The 21,413-nt window shown below is 44.1% G+C and overlaps 1 protein-coding gene across 1 annotated transcript in view; it reads left to right on the top strand.

Moving 5' to 3' along the window:
* Positions 1-21,413, top strand: part of LOC135374059 (uncharacterized) — a 93,178-nt gene that overhangs the window by 26,524 nt on the left and 45,241 nt on the right. Inside the window, exons 6-8 of the mRNA XM_064607065.1 lie at positions 15,056-15,118; positions 16,166-16,317; positions 16,603-16,643. Coding sequence (XP_064463135.1) covers positions 15,056-15,118; positions 16,166-16,317; positions 16,603-16,643 — 256 coding nt within the window. The remainder of the gene's footprint in view (positions 1-15,055; positions 15,119-16,165; positions 16,318-16,602; positions 16,644-21,413) is intronic.

The following is a 21,413-nucleotide window of genomic DNA, read 5'->3' on the forward strand; positions in this document are numbered from 1 at the left end:
GGCATCCCCCATTGTTCTTCATAGAACCCCGCTTCATTGTCCCTGATGTTTTGCACATGAAGGTGCGAATAGTCGAGCGGCTTCTTGAAAACCTGCTCTTGGAAATGCAGGACGTATACACTGCTAATAAGTGTGCCACCCGAAAGGAAAAGACACGTTCGTGAGAAAGCTGGTGGACATTATAAATGGATCTGGTGCGAATGTCAGACTGATCACGGACAGCAAAACGGAAGTTCCTTAATTCACATCATTAACAGGAAAGAATGCCGATTTACTTCTTGAGAATCTACCACGCCTTGTGACCCTAGTCCTCTCCTCGGACACCAGAGATGAACGAGCACAGTTATGCATGGGCGCCGTCAGGGGAGGGGGGGGGGGGCACTTGCCCATCCCTGACTCATGATTTTTCTTTTTTTCGTTTTGTGACTTTGCCAGAGCCCTGCCTACGTGGCGAAGGCTGCACATCTCTGAAAGTTCCCGCCGTATTTCTCATACTTTTCTTTTTCGCAGCACACGACCCCTCCCAAATGTGCTGCGGTGTCCAAGCACTGAAAGCTCCAGCCACATAATAAGGCATGCGTTGCGTTATCATTAATACATTTATGAGAATAAATTGCTGATGGCACTGGTGGTACTCGGAATCATTGCTCAAGAGAGCTGTCGAACGGCACCCATCCCGGGGGGACTGTGCAGCGGCGATCGGGCCCGAGATTTTTGCCCCTCCCTGAAAAATTGCCTAGCGGCGCCCCTGCAGTTATGGGATCTTTTCAGAGGTGTGGTAAAAGAATTTAAGCAAGATACTGCGGGGAAAGATCTGCGTCAGAAGACGTTAAACGCCCTAACTAAGTTTCTAGATCTGGAACCAAATGCAAGGGGTACGGACAGGAGAGCTTGACCCCGTATATACATGTTTTTTTCGCATCACGCCGCGATGAGCCACATGCAGCAGCGCTGACTAGGATGGTTTTCTAGCCAAGGACTAGAAAAGAAAAACTGTGTCTTAGAGAACCTACATAGTCGGCGAACAAACTAATGGGATGCAACATGGGATAGGCTAAAATATATGTTAAAGGATAGAAGAAAATTCATCAGCGCTACAGGCTAGGAGATATCAGAAACGTGACGTCACGTACTGGGAGGAAGGTGGCATCCAAGAGACAAGAGGAAAGAGGCCATGTTTAAGTGTCGAACACGAACTCGAACAGCGCGTGTCACGCATGTTAGATGTGGACTCTATGACGCGAGGTGAGCTAAGAACGGAAATCGGGAACGACGTCCAAAGATCCAGACGACGGCAAGCTGAGGCAAATGTTGCGTCACAGTTTGAGTAAGGTGGTTTGAAGTGCCCCGGTTTATTTTGGCTTCAAAGCTAAAGGAGGACATTGTGATCGCATATGCAGCCATGCGAAGTTTGTCCCAACATGAAGACTCTGATGTGTAAATCAAATGTTCATCGTGCTTCATTCGTATTTATTCCAGTCATATGTACTAGCAACCGATGCTACACAACTGACTTTTACGTGGTGCACGCAGTAGCTTATGAAGCATTCAATATACTGTTCTTCACACCTACAGAAACTGCTGAAAGCGCGATCTGAAACCGCAGTACCGCTGAAAGCGCGATCATGTACGGCTGGATCAAGATTGTAAATCTTCAGAAGAACGCTGATAACACAGCACACCTGCTAGCACCCTCTCCACAGACGAAACGAAAAGCCAGGAGTACGGCTCCCGAAAAACACGCGGCATTAGGCTGCAAGAGATTTGATCCACTACGGCGTTAGCTGTATTAAGTATGGAAAATAAAAGACAGGAACGCAGACACGATATTTGTCTTTTTTTCGTTGTCTGAAATTGCGCTTATTATGATGGACTTTGATAGATACATTTTGAGAGGTCACAGCAACGGAAAGTCGTCAGATAATCGCAAATCAAACTCGGACTCAAAGAGAAAGTCGTGATTTCTTACGTTTTTTTTGTGTGTTTGTTGTAGCTTCGAGGTGAACGACAAATCTACATTATCTAAAAAATGCAGATGCATTGACAAGGCAACGAGGATTATTGTGACCAAATGAGAGCAGAGTAATGTGTTATAATACGAATGGGCCAAGTGACCCCCTTTTACAATCGCGTTTTCCTAGCTAGAGAGGCTCCTGCGTTCGCGAGGAAGCGTGACATCCTATAGCTGTATCATAAATTGTCTTCAGGTATTAATAAGCCCTCCCCCCTCCACCTCCCCCCCCCCCAAAAAAAAAGAGAAAAGGAGAGAGCGAGAAAGAAAAAAACGAAAACGAAGCCTCTCGGATATCTCTCCTAGCCGGTGGTATCAGTGTTCGATGGCCAACTAAAATGGTATACTTAATTAATGATGAAAGATGGTGGTCACTGAAAAGGTTAGCCAGCTGTAGGGATCGAACCCACATGTTCTGGACTACCGGTCCAGGGCTCTACCAATTGAGCCTCTCCAGCGACTTTCGGGGTGCGTCATCTGAAGGGACGACAAACCAGCCACGCACTCACTCCTTTCACTCTTACATTTTTTGCTCACTCATACACACATTCATACGACGGAAATCGACGCAAGCGGAACCTGTTGAACGAGAGAGAGAAACTGATGTTCTGAGGCTGGAACAACATGGAAGGGACAGATACAAACAAAGCCTCAAATTGCCTAAGAAATCAACGATGAAAGATGAAAGTCACGGAAAAGCTTAGCCAGCTGTAGGGATCGAACCCACATCTTCTGGGTTGCCGGTCCAGGGCTTTACAAATTGAGCTAAGCTAACACGCCTTCCCAGCGACTTCCAGGGTGCATCATCTGAAGGGGCAAGCCAGCAACTCTCTCTCACTCATCCTCCTTTCACTCTTACATTTCACTCACACACCTCACTCACATGCCGTTGATAAGGTTATCGTGCCTATCGGAACCAATCGCACTAGTGCGTGACTTCTAATCTCATCCACTGATTGGTTCCGGTTGACACGAGTCGACGCAAGCCACGTCACTTGAGTGCGGCCAACAACGGCAAGCTACCTCGACCCCCCTCCACCACCACCACCACCACCACCACGTTACCAACGTTACCAGCGGCCTGCTACAACTCTCTGTTGTCTGCCAAACGTGAACGAATGACTGATTCTTGCCACTAATCTTGTAGTAGATCACCGCTCCAATGCCTATCGAAAGTGCATCCTCCGCCAAGTAGACGGTCTTGCTGGGGTCCAAGTGTGTCGAAGGATCGGTAGGCGGGACATAGCGCCTATTATCCTGAAGCACTTTAGCACATTTAAGTGAAAGGAAATCTCTTAATTCCTCAAAAACACAATCAAAGCTGAGCACAGATTCGGAAATGTCTTCACAGTACTCTCCACTATCCGAAGTACCCAACAAAACAAATGGACGCCCAGAGCTCGGTCACGGTTTCCGGGGCTGGCATATTAGCAAAAGTCAAGGCGATCTGCGGTGATGGGTGAAACCTCTTTGCCTGTGCGACTTGTTCTACATGTTCGACCTCTACTGACGCCTTTGAAGCCGTTGAAGAGCGTTTCAAGTTGCAGAGTTGATTAACTAGAGTCTGCTACTTCCACCAAACCCTCACATTTCAACGGCATCCAATGATTAGGAAGTGACTTTGTTGAGAGTTATTGAGCAGTGGGATCTAGGCTCAGCTTTCCCAGCTTAAGTCATATATCCCTCCATTATATTACACAGTAATAGTGTGTCGACCATTAGTCGAACCTCTGTCGCGGTGGCGTTTATGCCAATACTTGATCCTCATCTCGAAAAGTCGTCACAGTGTTCGCAAGGGATGGACCAATAGAATCTCCGAATCCTCGAATCCCAGTGCCCAAAACGGCGAATAGGAGCATTTCGATCCACCAAGCACATTTATTTGTATATTTTTAAAGGTTGCGCCTCCGGTGTCCACAGAAAACCAAATAGATCTGTGTGGTGTGTGGTTGAATTGTTCTGGACTGAAGGAGTTCAGGAAGGAACTCTCCCATTACACGCTTAAAGGCAATATGGTTTCGGTTTTGATCGTTTGTTACTTTTATTGAAACAATGTATACTCGGGAGTTTCTCCTGCAGTCGATGAAACAACGTCATAGTTTACATTTACGAAGTAGATTCTAGAATCGTAGGCGTGGTGGAGTCGCAGAACCGTCTTTGGATTCGGATTGGTAAAATTGTGGATTCGTCCTACTTCTAGTCCTTACCTGTCGACGGCCATAAAACGCATGAGAAGTTCCCTTCTGCACACGCGTTGGCTATGTACCATTTAGAAACCAACTGTACAGCTTTCCTTTGTGAAACTACAGGAACACTCGACAATGGAACATTTCTTGTGTTCCCGAATATCGGTACTTGGCACTTTACTTACATGTGTTGATGTGGGTGTTGTTTGTGTGTCTTCTTGTGTCGTTGTCCTTGTTTAGACTGCTCCTTGTTCTCCGAGACGGGTGTTGTTCGCGTTGACGAGGCTCTCGTTCTGCCTGGAGAAAGGCTTCGGCGATACGTAAGGCATTATTGATACCAACGACACTTGTTGAGCAAAGCGAGCTTTGAGTCGCTGATCCTGTAAAGTGGTAATGAAAGCCGTGAAAAGCAAGGAACGTGCAAGAGTCTTATTTTTGTATTCGCATAATGTTACGCCGGACCGCTGGATGCAAAGACATTGGCGTTTCGTCTTCAAAGTTTTACACGTTTTTTTAATGTCCGGTTACGTCTGTTGGAAATATTCGATGGGACTTCTCTCATCACTTGCGGACGGATCAACGAGACTCGAACCGTGACACTCTGTGCTCCCTAGAATCGCTACGAATTGTCCAATCGACAACTGGCGTGTTTCCAAAAATGAAGGAGGCACACGTGAAGGCATCTCTTCCGGCTAAAGGCCAAAAGTCCGTCGCACAAAGAGCCTCGAAGTCCCAGCAGATGCTTGCACAGACTGAGTAGCACACGAACGTCTGCAGTAGCAGATGAAGCAAGGAACTTTGACTGATAGTATTCATTAAAATCAAGTTATTCGCAGTGCGGTTCCAAACTCGAAAACCTCAGTCGTACTGACTCGTGTCAGATGTAGATGTTCAGCATTGCCCCGCTTTTAGTGTTTGTCATCTAACTCATCATGTAAATCTGTTATCCTGGATCATCTGATTGCTCATAATTGTAGATAGCTTTTAACTGCCGCACTCACTTGTTATCGTCATCCTCCCCTCTCTCTCTTATCCTCATCTCTCACACACTCACCGTAGTTATAGCACTCTTTTCCCTTTACCGCTTTCGTGCCACTACACCCATACTGTCTCTCTCTTTGACGTGCGCGGGTTGGGAACGCGCACCATTCAGTATCGCCGGCTAGCACAACTCCACCCGTTATGCGCCTTTAGACGCAAAACATACCGATCACTTGGTAAGACGATGGCAAAAAGTAAATGAACTGAAAAATTACTATTTGGCAATAGAAATTGATATCGATTAGCTGTAGTCCGTTCCATCAAATTAACGCATCAATGTAACTCATACCAAATTTTATTTTAACTCATAATTCACTTCCGGTCATAAAAATCCTAATATCTGCATAAGAACGAATCCTGCACCAATGGCGGGAGAGTACAAATGTTGTGCTGCTGTACAACTGTTTATGCACGTTGGCCCCACACAGTTCCCATTGAATCCATTTCACGAGGCGCACTTAACCTTCAACATGGCAAACAAATAGGAGCTAGAGTAACACGTAAATATGAGCAGAGTGCCACTGATGCTTTCATATTCAATTACAGCTACGAGGCGTCCCCTGACTGACGAAGAACTCACTGAACTGGCTGAAACGCGTCCGATCACAGTCCTCTTCGTCGGTGACCACAGCTACAGTACGATATCAATCACTTACCATATTAAGCCAGCTTAATATGGTAAGTGTGAAACAGATGTACGTACTGCATATGGTGGGAATGTGTAGAGAGAGGGTATGTTTCTCACATTGTGGGAGAGGTTGTCTTCATGATAGAGCTTGCTGTGAAAGCTATAAAACTCTGTACTTTTTTTAAGCAAATGGATACGAAATACTTCATTGAGTCCACTTCCTGAGGTTCACCGGACCCCAAACTCAACAAAATGAACTTGTCCCGAATTCATCAACTAGGATGCATTCTACTTGCTGAGTGATTGTCCTGCTTGTCCTACCGTTTCAGGAAAACAACTTGATTTGATCATGATGATGATGGTGATTACCCAGCCAAATACGCGCCCTCCACTATGCAAAAAAAAACACCAGAGTACCTAAAGTCTGGTGTAGCAGGTATGCGTCTGCTCTACCGGGTGTTTAACGAAAGGACCTCGGCTGAATAATTCGTAAACAGGTGGTACCAAAGCGGACCTTTCTTTTTGGTTAAGACATCTGCCGTGAACTGAGTTGTGAGCGGCTCATTTGCATACTCTCACGAATAAAATACACATCCCATTTTTCAATTTTATTTCACACACCTACGGTATATCTGTTTTATGTATGGGGACCTTCAGCGAGAAAAATTCGTAAAAAAAAAACTCGTCGACGCATAGGACTTTTTCGAGCAATTAATCGGTTTCGGTTTACATATTTCTTGCGCGGAGTAGTGCACCAATGTGCTCTTTCAATCAGCTATCCGGCTGTCTATGTCGTGTTCATCCGATTAGTATATAACACGGGGCGACGGAAGATTAGGAACAGCAGCAAGATACGCATTGCTATGCTTGGCATTCTATATGAACGTGACACGTTTGTTTTTTGTTTCTTTGAATATGTTTCGCTGAAGGTGCCGATACGGGAAACAGTTGTCTTGAATGCGTGCAAAGTAAACTTTAAAAATTAGAATGATTGACTACTTAGTGAGCGTGTCCATATGATCCGCTCACGACTCAGTTGATGACCCATGCCCCGAGCATGTTTACGAAAAAGAAATTTCTTCGATGGCCCCACCTCTTTACGAACTATCAAGCCTGGAGACCTTCGTGAAACAACCGGTATATGCCGCACTGCAAGAATGCCGTCTACTCTACACCCTTTCTCCTGTAGGACGATATATGTGCAACTGACTTCACGCTGTCTTAATGACCGGCTTCCTGACCATAAACGAAGCGAGAAATGCAGAAACTCCGATGTCTACCTTCATCATCTAAGTTTCCGGTCATGTAGACTAACACGAGTACTGTTTGCCATAAGACCATCGACAAACAAACAAAACCTCTTGCATTTAATAAGTTCTTTGCTTCTGTATTTACGCGTGAGGACGCGTCTTCTGTGCCGTCTCTCCCTCCTCTTACTCATGAAATGATGCCACCCGTCGTGATTAATGCTGATGGAATAGTGAATATCATTGACAGATTAAAGCCCTCTGCCGCAGGTATTGACGACATTAACGCAAAAGTACTCAACAGCATTAAAAACCCCTGCAGTAGCTTCCTGTCCCTCATTTTCTCCCAATCATTACTAACTGGAGCCGTGCCCAGCGACTGCAAGGTAGGCAAGCTCGCCCCGATCTTTAAATCTGGCGAACGTAACCAGCTGACGAACTATCGTCCCATTCGCCTTACTAATGTCTGTTCAAAAATAATGAAACACGTCCTATTTTCAAACCTAATATCATTCTTGGAAACTAATAACCTTCTCTCACCATTCCAACACGGATTCCGCAAAAATTTCTCGTGTGAGACACAATTATCTAGCTTTTCTAATAATCTACTTTCCAACATGGATCATAACTGCCTAACTGACGCCATTTTTATAGACTTTTTCAAGGCCTTTGATCGTGTGCCTCATGAACAATTACTTTACACGTTAGCCCGCCTACGTATAAACCCGCCCGTCGTTGCTTGGATTCGCGATTTCCATGACAGACATGAATACACATCTGTCAATAATTGCTCTTCCCCTGGGTCACGCGTTATCTCAGGCGTCCCACTGAACTGTCTTGGGCCCACTCCTCTTTTTGATCTTCATTAACGATCTACCTGATGGTCTGTCTATTTGCCGACGACTGTGTCATTTACAGAAAAATATCTTAACTCCTCCGATCAATCACTGCTTCAGGACGACCTTCGCCGCGTTCAGAACTGGTGTTCCGGATGGCAAATGAAACTAAACAGCTCGAAGTGCAAGGTCGTTCATTTTACGAGAAAACGTTCCTAGCTTTGCTTATTACATTAACGACCTCCCCATTGAGTCCGTAACCTCCTTAACTTATCTTGGAATCACCTTCACCTCTGATATGTCCTGGAAGGAACACATAACCAAGCTCACCGCCAACGCTAACAGAACCCTCGGCGATCTCAGGCGCAATCTTAAACATGCTCCCATCACAGTAAAGAAAGTGGCTTACGAATCACTCATCCGCAGTAAGTTAGAATATGCCTCATCCATCTGGAACCCTCACCAAGACTATCTTTCGCGTGAGCTCGAGAGTGTTCAAAACCATGCCTGTCGCTTCATATGCTCTAATTATTCTCGTCATTCCAGCATAACAGAAATGAAATCTGGTCTTCAGTTACCTCTACTTAACATCCGTCGCAAGGTTGCACGTCTCACACTACTACACATAATTTACCATCACCTTCCATTCCTTAAGGACATCCTCATAACACCGCCTGACTACGTGTCATCTCGCATTGATCATCCATACAAAATAAGACGTCCTCAATGCAGAACATTAGCTTACTCTAACTCATTTCTGTCTCTCGCAATAAGCGAATGGAATGGTCTACCCGAATCACTATTAAACATACAGGACAGTGCTTCATTTGGCTCACAGTTGTCATCATATCTTCTTTGCTAATGTGTTTTTACTACTATGTTCAATTTTGTATTCATATTTTTTTTGCATTAATGGCTTATTATGTACGGTGTCTAACTTTTTGTGGCTCTCATTTATTTTGAATTATTATTTTTCTTTCTTATGTAACTTCAGGTTTACATCATGTTTGTAAATGTTCATATTTTGTCAATTTATCCACTCCTTTATGTAAAGCCCGCATGGGCATTTAAGGTGAAATAAATGAAATGAAAAAAAAAAAAAACAACAACAAATATTTCCCGCATAGCATTGGCGTTTGTGTCGACGGCAGGTTGTGTCAGCAATACCTCTGTGGTCCTCGCCCCGGGTGCTTCGCGACTTTGTTTGTCTTTTTATTCTGTCCTAATTGGATGTTCCGCAGATTTCCCTCCCTGCACTAGATTATTCTTTCTACTTGAACATTCGGGGAATAACTGTACCATAAGGGAAGCGAAAAACAAAACCGTAAAACAACCTTGTCTGCCACGGAGTTTTCTTCCGTGTTTTATTCATTTCTAACAGTTGAATGAATCAGATATCGGGCGACATATTCTCTTCTAAAGAGCTGCCTATGCGACTTCCTCTACCCGCTCCATATCTCTTGACCTTATATATTTGCAGGGGTGTGATTTCTGCGCCGATTGCGCTTTTTTTCGCCCAGGCGATGTCCTGCTACACCCTGTTAAAAAAAGTCAAGGCCAGTCCAAAGTCAGTCCCCCCGCATCTTGATCATTACTAAAACAATACTAAACAGAACAATAATACTAAACAATAGCAACAATACTAAAACAGAAGTGACTTGCACTTGCCATAGCCTAGCTTACGCGTCCGGCTAACCTAAGTGGCTTTGTTGACTATCGAGTCAGTTCAAGCCATACTAAGCTATTTATGTAAATAGTTAGGTTCCGGTTGTGCTTCTGGTGATACACGGTCTGCGGGCGCGCTCAAACACGTATTGCGCTACCTACATGGCTTTGGTATTGTCGAAAGTAACAAATAATGACCTCGTCGTATTTTTTTATTTTTTTTCTGTAACACAGCCCTGGAAGCTGATATTACAGTCGTACCCACAGGAGAGAGTCTCCTTCATTAACACATGCCGTGCGTCTCTCGGTCGCACTTTTTTTTTTTGCCGGCCTGGCTTAGCTTTTGCAAAAATTTCTTTCAGAGGGGTCTTTTGTTTGGTCAGCTTTTGTTGAAAGAGGATGTCTTTGTGTGAAATTGTACACGTAGATGTAGGTCGCATTCAGAGTCATACTGTTTAGGACTTGTATTTGTTAACAAATGCATACTCAATACATGACATTCTGCAGACCGCTAGATCGCCTTGTTTTCGTCGATGTCTGAAAACAAATTCAAAGGCAATTTTGTCAATGTGCCTTAAACTGCGCCCCTGTCCTGAAAATTGGCTTTCATTATTCTAATTTACTATGAATTGGTACGAATGCCAAAAATACGGAGAGAAAACTGAGGGTTGACGTCAAAAATGCAAGAAGAATATCATATCATGCCGAGGATCCCAAACGGTATGAAATCAACATTTCGAGAGACAGACCCTCCTGTCGCAAACCAGAACCAAAGCAGAACCAATACTTGTAGCAGCCCTAGCAAATCTAGAAAGGCACAGTGCAATAGAAATAGCCATCGAGGCACTTCCGAGGCACTTGATAACTAAAATTGTCTTAAGCAGTTTCTATGTTGTACTATGTTGTACTATGTGCCACTTTACAAATGTGTTCATTATTAAACATGTCGTGAAATATTTACCTGACTGCACGTTTGTCAGTTTATTGAGATGCTACCAAACTAGTTTTTGCTGCTCCAAACCGGCATTTCCGCTGCTCAGGTTTCTGCTCCAAAACTGCAAAGTCCAATCACACTCCTGTATTTGTCCCTACAGTACTCAAAGTTGTTTTTGAGTCGTTGGTTCGTTGTTGTGTGTCTGAGGTTTTCATGCGTGGACCTTCACCCGCCATCCTCTCGGTTCTCTGAGAAATATTTCTACTTCTAACGAATTGTGCCCATAATACGTTTCTAACAAACACTAGAGAGTCGCTCAGGTCATACCAAAAGGTCATACCAAAATCCGGCTCACACGTGCAGCGATACAATGAACTACGCAATGGCCAGACGGAGCCGACCGAACCGCAAGCGCATGCTCTCTTAATCTATCATTCACCCACCTTGCCAGCGGGCCAATATAGCATCACCCACACGGCAGTGATATCCTATAAATTACTCCTGTTCTGCACTAAACGAAATCCCCTGCATGCTTCTTCCCGCAAAACGGGCGTTAAAAACTCGACACCGTCTTTGAAGCTTACATTAGCCTGCACCACCGACGCATCATGCTTCTGACTAATCTTCGTAGGTTGGTGGGATAACGCATGCACTACGGTATCCCTACACTCTCCTCTCCCAGGCTCACGCTATGCTCTCCTCCCTTCCCTTAACAGATTTTAGTAAGCTCTCGCTCACACAATTCAAAAATTCAGGAGTGTCACCCGAACGAGACATGTGCTTCTGTCGTATAAAATAAAAGGAATAAGGTGCAAAAAGTGCTGCAAAATTTTACAGGGCGGACAGTGAGGAGTCACACAGAAACAAGCGCCAAGTGATGTATTACGAGTTATTCTCTTCCGAAGCAACAAATCGTATTAATTGCTTATAACTCGACCCTTACGAAAAAAAAAAAAAAAACTCGAAGTGAGGAATTGATTGATTGTATTAGCTCTGGATCAACTCAAAGTCTGTTTCTTACACTGCAACATAACCGCGTGTTGCTGTCCTTTCCACGAGAAATGCTCCATGTACCATAGGCAGTCATCCTTTTTGGAGGCAGAGAGTTTTACGTTGGAACACCCTTTATTTAAGAGAAATGTCCATCATGTCTCAGGATCGGCAGAAAAAATAAATAAAACAAATGTTGAACAAGAGAGACTTCTTCGTTCGTTTCTTTCATCGGTAAAGAAATGTGTTAGGGAGTCTGAGCAGCTAAATTAAACAAAGTATCATTGCTCGCCCCGCTAGCTACCTACAGGGACGGGCACAGGACGAATCTGAATTACTCCTCACGGACAGTCCACGAGCGTTATCCCTAGGACGTTCTGGGGATACACATCGATACATGATGACTTTGTGAGGACGTCCTGAGGACCGTATGTGTTCTCGGGCATAGCATCAGCTGTGGGAAGCGGGAAATGTTGATTTAGGGCATCAGGGATAAACCACAACATAAAAATGGACCGCTTGCTTGGTTTCCGGGTGGAATGTGGACAGCCGCCGTATTATGCAACCTCGAAATGCATTGATTTATTAGTTGCCTAAGAACAACAACATGAATGCCGATGGGATGAGATGATTCGCCGCAACAAGTCTAAGTGCGATGACGGAATACGTATGGAAATGGTTCACCTTAATAATTTAATAGCAGTATAATGTTAACAAGAGCAGGCACAAAGATTTACAGAGACCACATGATCAAATTGCGCATATACCTGGAGGGAAATAAAGCAAATTAAGCATTTGACAGTATTACAGCAAAAACGACAGTGAACATTCCACAAACAGAGGCGGCTTATTGTTGGGCAACTGGAAAGCAGAGGCCTGTTGAGATTATGCCGTCATTCTGGCGTTTGTAATTACAATCGGGCAGCCCCATTTTGTAATATTTCTATTGAATTCGAAATAGCGCTGTGATAAGAATCCCACGCGGAGGCGGTATATTCCAACTCAGTAAAGAATAGTGACCTGAAGGAGCATGGTTGAGGGACCAATTGCACTTTCACATTGCTCTACTTTTTTGTGCTATCATTATGTGTGCTACCTAAGGTACACATGGTCCGTCAAAGAAATCACAGGACGGCTACAATTACGTAACGCGAAGTTCGGCGGTAACCGCTGTGTGTGGACTGTGGATGTTACACTTTTACTGCTGATATATGCACAACTACTTTAGAGTGAGAACTACTGGCCTGTCATCTATGAAGTAAGTAGGGAATATGTACAACTGGGATTACAGGGACAAAAATATTACTAAATTGTGGCACGAGCGAGACAGGAAACGCTGTAAAATCTTACTTTCCGGGACAGCGTAAACGTCTCTGAGTATTTCGAAACCGCTTTCATTAGCTTTAGAATTTGAATCACGGAAACCGAGGGTTTTGTGATACAACCACAGCGATTTCCTGGCACGTCCCCGTTAACAGCTACCGCTGTAAAAGGTTTTCTTAAAGGGACCATGAAGGTATATTTAACAAGCATATGATCATTTTTAGTTAGTTCCTCTGTACTGTGTGAAATATGAAGTTGAAAATGATTCAAATAGCAAAAATATTCTATATCAACCACGGACGTGAACGAGAGGTGCTACGACCTGGCTCCGAGGCGAATTGGCCGTGACATCATGCATAGCGTATGTTGCCGATTGGCGAAACAAGCTTTTGAGAGCAAACTGCAAAATTTGCAAGCAACCTTTCATACTTCGCAATGAGATATGTTTTAATTTGTTCTGGAGACAATATTGTATCTAACCGTTGACACAAAATCCTACGAGAAATGTAATATAGCCGTTGACTGTCAGCATAGTTACAGGAACACGTTTTCCTCTCTGAACTTCTTCGTCAGAAAATGCTACCGTACCGAACTGCGTACCGAACGATTCCTAGACCCTGTATCTGTCGCATAATATCTTCATCCATCGCGGAGAATTTGCCTTTCACATATTTCAATTGATTTCGGCAACAGATATACGGCGTCGTTGTTGTCGAAACTGAAAGTATGCACCCACGTGGCCACGCGGGGTGCGTTCTCCTCTTCGTTCATAGTTGGCTGAGAGGTTTGGATGGCGATGATGTAAGCCCGCTTCTAAGGCATCTATCCGGCGGTCACGCACCGCCATTTTTTGGTAACTGCGGCTCCGTTGTACTGAATACGGGTAAAAGTCGACGTGTATACGATAGTTAGGGATCATGAGAACGATTTCCTGCAGAGTACTCGGAATTCGCGAAAACCATTTCATGGTCCCTTTAATGCCAAACCCGCAGCGCGTTATCCTCTTTAGTACGCTCCTACATTTCACCCATATCGGCAAAGCATTACACGCAATTTCAAGGTGTCCTCGCATTTTGTTTGTTTTGTTTTGTTGAAGTTCGACGATTGCCATCACGTTAGTCCCTGGTGCCCTGTATTTTCCATATTACAGAAAGTAGATGAGGTACACCTCAGTTCACCGGGAAACATCAGGTCAACTACTAGAGGACAATTCAAAAACGACAGTGAACATTCCAAAGCTTCATTAAAAGCTTTCTCGTGATCAGCACGTCAGAGATTGCAATACATTTTAGGAAGCTTCGTTGCTGTTTTTCAATTGTGTGCTTTAGAGAAAGTTGCTGATAGAAAGCCCGCAGCTACAAATATCTGCAGCGGAAAATTCTTTCTTCGCTAGAAACGTTGCGACGTTGCGAGATCTCTACTCACAAACTGAAAGCAGAGCCATTACGGTGAATGCCCGTCTAGTATTACCGCCATGTCCAGCTTGGGACAAAAGTTCACATGCACGGCACTGGCGCATATTTTTCATCGCAGAGGCCGTCTGCGTTATATCAAGAAGAGGTCGAATATGGAACGGGTGACATTTTTTTTAAAATTCCGTGTTAGTGCCGCGACGCAACTGTGGCTATGAGCGGCGTACAGGTGTGGACCGGTGAACAGAGAATAGCATAAAGAAGTTGGGGACAGGGGAGTTACTATGCGTGCTGAGCCGACTTCAGGGGGAACTGGAAAGTCTCAGGAAAACCCCGGGAAAACCTCAGACAGAACAGTCGGCGGTAGGATTCGACCCCAACACCTCCCAGTCAAAAATGGGTGACTGACTATTCTATTCATGTATCAGTATGTGTGTCCGCCCTTGTTTCCTGTTTTGATGTCACTGCAATGTAGACATGCGGCACGGTGCTGTCCCGTGCACTCTTTTTCCCAAGCTGTACAACACTGCTTAAACCCCACCCAATGGTTGGAAAAATGATTTTCGCTCTACGTGGAACTCGCCATTAGCCACACTATACGATGTTGTTGGAACTTATTCTTGGACGAAGGTAATTCTTTTCTGTAATTTTTACCGCTATGTAATCAACGAATCTCGAATCTACGAATTTCGACGCGTATGACAAAATTCGACGGGTATGGCAAAAACACTGCATAATATACGAATTAACGGACACTGTCTATCTCTCTTCCTATGTTCCAGATCAATGCAGCCTTTGCTGAAAATAACATCAAGCTGAAGATGAAAGTATACGACACCTATGTGGTACGATTTTATACTCTGCTTCCAGACATGCATTAGCATCAGTGGGCCTGTTCATACAGAGGGCACACACTGAGCCAAGGTCCTGTCATGAAACCAGGTTGAGGGCAAGGCGATTTCATAGCAGCAACAAATTATTGGAACATGTTTGCAAGGGACGTTGATATCGCAGTGTTCTGTGTTTCGAATTCAGTACATCATTAATGGGCAAAAATAAGGCCAGAACTATAAAACGCTACTTTCGATTCCGACCCGTGTTTCGCTCCGACAGAGAACCCACCCAGTTTCAGACAGTCCTTCCCCTTTGGTATTACCTTCGCAGACACTACAGGGCCGCATTTACAAAGGTTGCTGATGAGCTACATTTCGTTTCAAGTCTCGCCTTCCGTCGACACGCTATGGGTTTTCTTGTTTTACAGCAGGGCCTTGTAGGTCATTATTGGCTCAAGCAGGACCACTGCCTCATCTGTTATGGCGTATTAGTGTTCATGTTGCTACATTTGACAGCATACACCGAGTGGATATAGCTTGGGTATCCTTACTACGTGAAAGTTAACACGTGTCAAAGTCATCAAAAATGAAACACAATCGGCAATTCTGTCTTTCTCAGTTCAATAAGCTCCCATGGCGCAACGCGTGCTTCATTCAGCACTCTGATTTCTTGCAATCGTCCATTCTCAAACCCATGTAGTGCAATTCTAAAACATTTTTAGGTTCAAAATATAGGACGATGGCTTGTCTTTAAGCCGCGGTTAGTAAAGTTATGCTCTGTACTCTTGCAATCAGACTCACTGCTGGAAGCAGTTTAGAAAAACTGAAGCAGAGTTCAACAGTATAACTAGGTAAAGAAGACGACCTTCTGTCGAGAGTAGCTTTGTGGGTTCCTAAGGAAAAAAACGAAAGCAGTGGAAGGACAGTCCCATTAAAAAATCTGAGCCTAAGTCACGGAGCGACCACACTGGCGGCACTGATGATGATAAATATTGAAAGCAATGGAATTTCATGACATAGGGACACATGCATGACTTTGTTAACCGTGCGTATTTCCAGCTGAATGAGGAACAGGACACAAACCACCTCGTGGAAATTCCTGGGAGACAGTTTCAGTCAATTGACAAAGAGAGAACCTTTGAGATACTTAAGGGAAAAATTGTTGAATACCCTGGGGTCAACGAGTCCGACATCGTCTACGTATTCACGAGGTGAGTGTCGAGGGAATAACACACGACGCAAGATGTCTCTCCTAGATCGCACACCCCTTACAAGAAAATTCAATGCAAGTCGTTTCACGCCGAACGCAAGAGAATGTGTTTTTAGCATAAACAGTTGCCCATTGTTCGACGTGTCTACTATCTAGGCTTTCACCAAAGCTATAGTTCTGTTTATATATTCAGCTGGTGTGCTGCTATCGTTCCGATCGTCAGTGCGAAAGTCAGCTAATGGTCATCAAAATGGCTCCATCGAAACTTAACGTGTGTCGTTTTCAGAAGGCTCCTCAGCACGGAAGGTTCTCAGGAGAATATTTTTGGTAAGTATACAAGGCAGGGATATAGCAGGGACAACATTAGGCCAATTATGTTACATGTAGGGTTTGGCGGGCTATAATACGGCGACATATTGGGCGTCCCGCAGTGTAGGGCTGCGGATAACTTCGACCATCCGGGGTTCCTTTGAAACCTCGACGCATGGTGCTATAGGCAGTGAGAACTAATAATTATTACAACCAATTAACTATACAACAATTAATTATACAACCCAAGTTTTACACAGAAAATCCGCGGCAAGTTTTGCACGTTTTACTTTAAATGATTTTAAATTTAAAATTTTTAATATTTTTAAATTGTGCAAAATCTAACTCAATGCAATACTTGACGTGGATTTTCTATGTAAAACTCGGGTTGTAGAAAAAAAAACTAGATAGAAAGGAAGCAGACAGTGGGAAATAATTTATTTGAAAATCAACGACGCCATCTTGAAGAAACCACGCCAGTGCGGGCGACTGGGCCATGACGGTTGCAGAGGCAGGTAGCCGCCTAGTTGCAAGGCGTCACACTAGATGCGCTCTATGCGAGAAAGACAAAACAACAAAGTACTAGCGGCACGTAAAAATGGCAGCACTGCTCAACAAGTCTAGGCATGCGAGAGAAAAGGCCTAACCACAGCGTCACCGCACAACACTACGCGGCTAACGCAAGGCGGGAACCACTAGCCACACGACTGTAAGCGAGAGTCAACAGGCTTGGTACTGGACACAGCTAAACAAGTCTAAACATGCGCGTAAGGCGAGAAAAGCCTTAACACGAGCACGGTAAAAGAACGCGCAAACATCGGTAAATCACTCACCTTTTTCCCCTGCGGTGATGGTGCGACTGCTCCATCCGAGAGCCAGGCAGAAACTGAGCAGGCGCAGCGACTGCGGAGCAACCGAGCGAACGTCTCCTCTCCGCGACACCCAGCGAGCAACTGACGCCGCGGCAGCTACGCATACGCGCGCGACCTTAGCGCCCTCCGCGGCGACCACCCAAGAGCGAAGAGCATTCCTGCGCCCTCTTCTTGCGTTGCTCATTGGTCGTGACGTCATCCTATTGTCTCAGGGCTACACTGTTTTTTTCCACTAATACTATTCTGGACAAGGTCCACCTGAAACAATAGTGTCGCGGTATTACGTCATCACGCAGCTGCGTGGCTCAAGGACGCGTACGTTCTAGACGGGACCTGTTATTTATTGAATCACTAGCCCAAGATTATTTCCTTTATTCTACTATAACGATTGCATAGGGAACGTTGCAGAAAAACACAATTCATAAGAGGTGATTATAGGAATTCCAAAGTCTTACTAAATTAGACTCGCAAAAGAACAAAATATCCTAAAACGTAACTCAATGGCTAATAAGAGGACTAGACACTCAACAAATCAACACAGAGTATGGGTAATAAGGAGCGCAGAACTATGCGTCTACTCCATCCGACAGCGAGGCACGGAACTGAATCGTAATGCTTTTTCTCCTCTATAAACTCATGCATCTGTCCCTCTTGCGGTTGATTTCTGAACTAATTTAATCGCAAAATTATTAAGAATAGCACTATTCCCGTTCAGCCTAGCACTATCGACATCGTCAACACTAGAATGTTCCTTGCCAAAAAAGAAAAAATACAAAGCGTCAACAAAGGAAAGCATGCATGTCGGGGCATGTCAGGACAAATCGCACAACTGCCGGGCAACAGAGTAAAGCAAACACAGAAAAACACTTGAACAGAGTGAACACTCACCACCATCGGACACGTACACTATATTCCCTCATTGTAAATCCGTTCGACACAAAATCCACGATTCAGCAGTGACGAACAACACATCCGCACCCCATCAGAAGCAGACAGAACCCCACCGAAGCTACGCCCTTCCACTAACGGCCAACGAATTGCTAGGAACAGAATTAATGCGTCCACACCCGTCAGTGTCCAAGAGTGAATCCCTGCACCCCCTGGAGGCTGTGCTGATTGGTCGTGACGTCATCCTATTGTATCAGGCCTACACTGTTTTTTTTTCACTAATGCTCCTCTGAACGAGGTCCACGTGAAACAATAGTGCTGCGGTATTACGTCATCATGCAGCTGCGTGGCTCGAGGACGCGTACGCTCTAGACAGGGGACCTGTTATTTATTGAATCACTATCCCAATTTCCTTTATTCTACTATAATGATTGCATTGGGATCTATCGCAGAAAAACACCATACATGAGAGGTGATCGTAGGAATTAAGCATTTCATTACCAAAGTCTTACTAAATTAGACTTGCAAAAGAACAAAATATCCTAACACCTTCAATGGCTACATACAATGAGCTAATCGAGACATGTCCATCCTTTCCGAGAGCCAGGCAGCTAACTGAATAATGTCACTTTGTTCCTCGACTGGATAGAGCCATGCACCTTCCCCCGTCTGGTTACTCTCTGAACTAAATGAATCGCAAAATTATTTAGGATAGCACTACTCCCATTCAAGACAGCACTATCGACATCGTCAAGAATGTTCGTTGTCAAAAAACCTACATGTAGAAGGAAAACATGACAGAACAGGTCAGGGCATGTCAGTGCATGTTTGTCAGACAACAAGGGGGAAAAAAGCAAAGAGAAACACTTGAACAAAGAAGAAAACCAGCATCAAAGTATTTCTAAGCACACGCACTCCTCTATTTCAAAAACAGTGCTCATCATAAATCCGTCCAGGACAACACACACCATTTTTCGATTGCTACACTTTTTTTCCAGTAACAGTCAATGCATTGCTACAGACTGCATGACATCATCACATCCTGCCTGAAGAAGACAGCGGCAAATACAAACACTCCTATTATTTATTGCATCGCAAGGTTATTTCCTTTGTCCGACTGTTAATAACGTTCACTTTCACAACAAAATTCAACAAAAAAAAACACCATGCATATTAGCGATTTTCACCCCCAAAGGCTCATCATGGTCATTAGAATCACAACACCAGTAAACTACCACTGCCCTTTTAAAATAATAAGTGAGACCACTCAACATCATCACCAGGTTTGTGTAATACATGACCCTTTCTATGGTCATACATTCGTTGTCTGAGGCTACACCTGCGAGCAAAAAGGCACGAAAGCCGGGGGCAAAGTCCTATTCGCGCTCGACGGAGGACTAGACACAACGCCTTTACGGGAACATGATTGCATTCCCACCATATTAATGATCATTTCATTGCAGTTTAGAAAAACTACGACAAAACTATAATTTTAGGAGCCTATTAAAATTTTACTTTCTATGGAAACTATAATTGACCTATTAGTTGCATCGCTATTAATGAAGCACTCCAATTTTTTTCTCTCTTCCCATTTCAGCCTTGTCATGCAGTGAAACAGACTCACATCCAAAATAATTAATTTACACTGAGGGTGCCGTGCTTCAGGAATTCCTATCCTGCGCTCAGATGCAAGCGTTTCTGCACGAATACCTATAACAGCTTACTACTTCAGCATACCGAGCTCTTAACAACATCTAACAAACAAGCAGAGAAACGCACTACTCAGCTTTACTATGCGACTTTCTTCTGCGCAAAAGCAGTGATTTGAGGAAAGAGCAGCAAAAATTGCGCACACTTGTGTGTGGCTTCAAAAACTGAAGCATATGCTAATAAACTAAGAAAAAGACACTTTTTTTTCGATCAGATAATTCTTGCATAATGCTACATACACAGCCTCATTGTCCCTTTGTAAATAAAGCACAGGACGAGGGCACACAAATTCCTTTAAGCGGGAAGGGAAAAGGCTTAAGACGGAGTGCTCAGGAATAATAGCAGAGTCACCGGACATCGCTAAGCGGCTAACACAATATAACAAGATAATAGCGGCAGGTAAAATTGCAACACTGCTAAACAAGCCCCAACATGCCACGATGACGTCGTAAACCAGGAAAAAAAGCACGCGCGCGCACACAGCAGCTCAGGAATGCACAAGGAGAGGTGCTTTATTGGAATTTCTCCTCCACGCTCACATACCAGCATTTCTGCGCAAATACTTATAACTGCATACAGCTTACTCCATCAACATATCAAGCAAAGTGAGTTCTGACACTCAACAACATATAACACAAAACAAATTTCATTCTCATGAACTCTCCTCTGCCGAGCGGCTTTCTCCTGCTCTACCTAGATGTTGACTTTTTCCCCTCACGTACATTCTGAGTAAAAGCAGTGAAAGAAGAAAAAACCGCGAAAAATTACACGCATTTGTGTTCCAATAGCTGTAACTGCAAGAAACCGTAGCGCACGCTATTAAACTGAGAAAGAGACACCCATTTCTGCCACCAGATAATTCTTGCATAATGCCACATACCCAGTCGCATTACCCTTGTGTAAAGAAAGCACAGGACAGGGATACACAAATTTCCTTAAGTGAGCAGGGAAAAAGCTTAGGTCGAACCGCTCAGGAATATTCGGAGAATCACCGCTTATTGCTACGCGGCTAGCACAACATGACAGCAAAAAGATATTAGTGAAGATTAAATATTGCAACACTACTGAACAAGTCCAGACATGCGACATCGCATACAAAATACTGCTCATCGGGAAAAGGGCTTAAGCCTGCGACCGAAAATCATAGAGCATACGCAACTTCATTTTTCTATTTCGCGTAAACTAAACGCGGTCTGCTTGGAAAACGACGCACAAATATTCTTAGGAAGCAGAGAAATATAGGAATTTTTACTCCGTGCTCAGATACCAGCATTTCTGCTCAAAAAACCATGACTGCGAAATTAAGCACTGCTTACTT

This window comes from Ornithodoros turicata, unplaced genomic scaffold (genome assembly GCF_037126465.1).
Source record: "Ornithodoros turicata isolate Travis unplaced genomic scaffold, ASM3712646v1 Chromosome41, whole genome shotgun sequence".
NCBI classification, from domain to species: Eukaryota; Metazoa; Arthropoda; class Arachnida; order Ixodida; family Argasidae; genus Ornithodoros; species Ornithodoros turicata.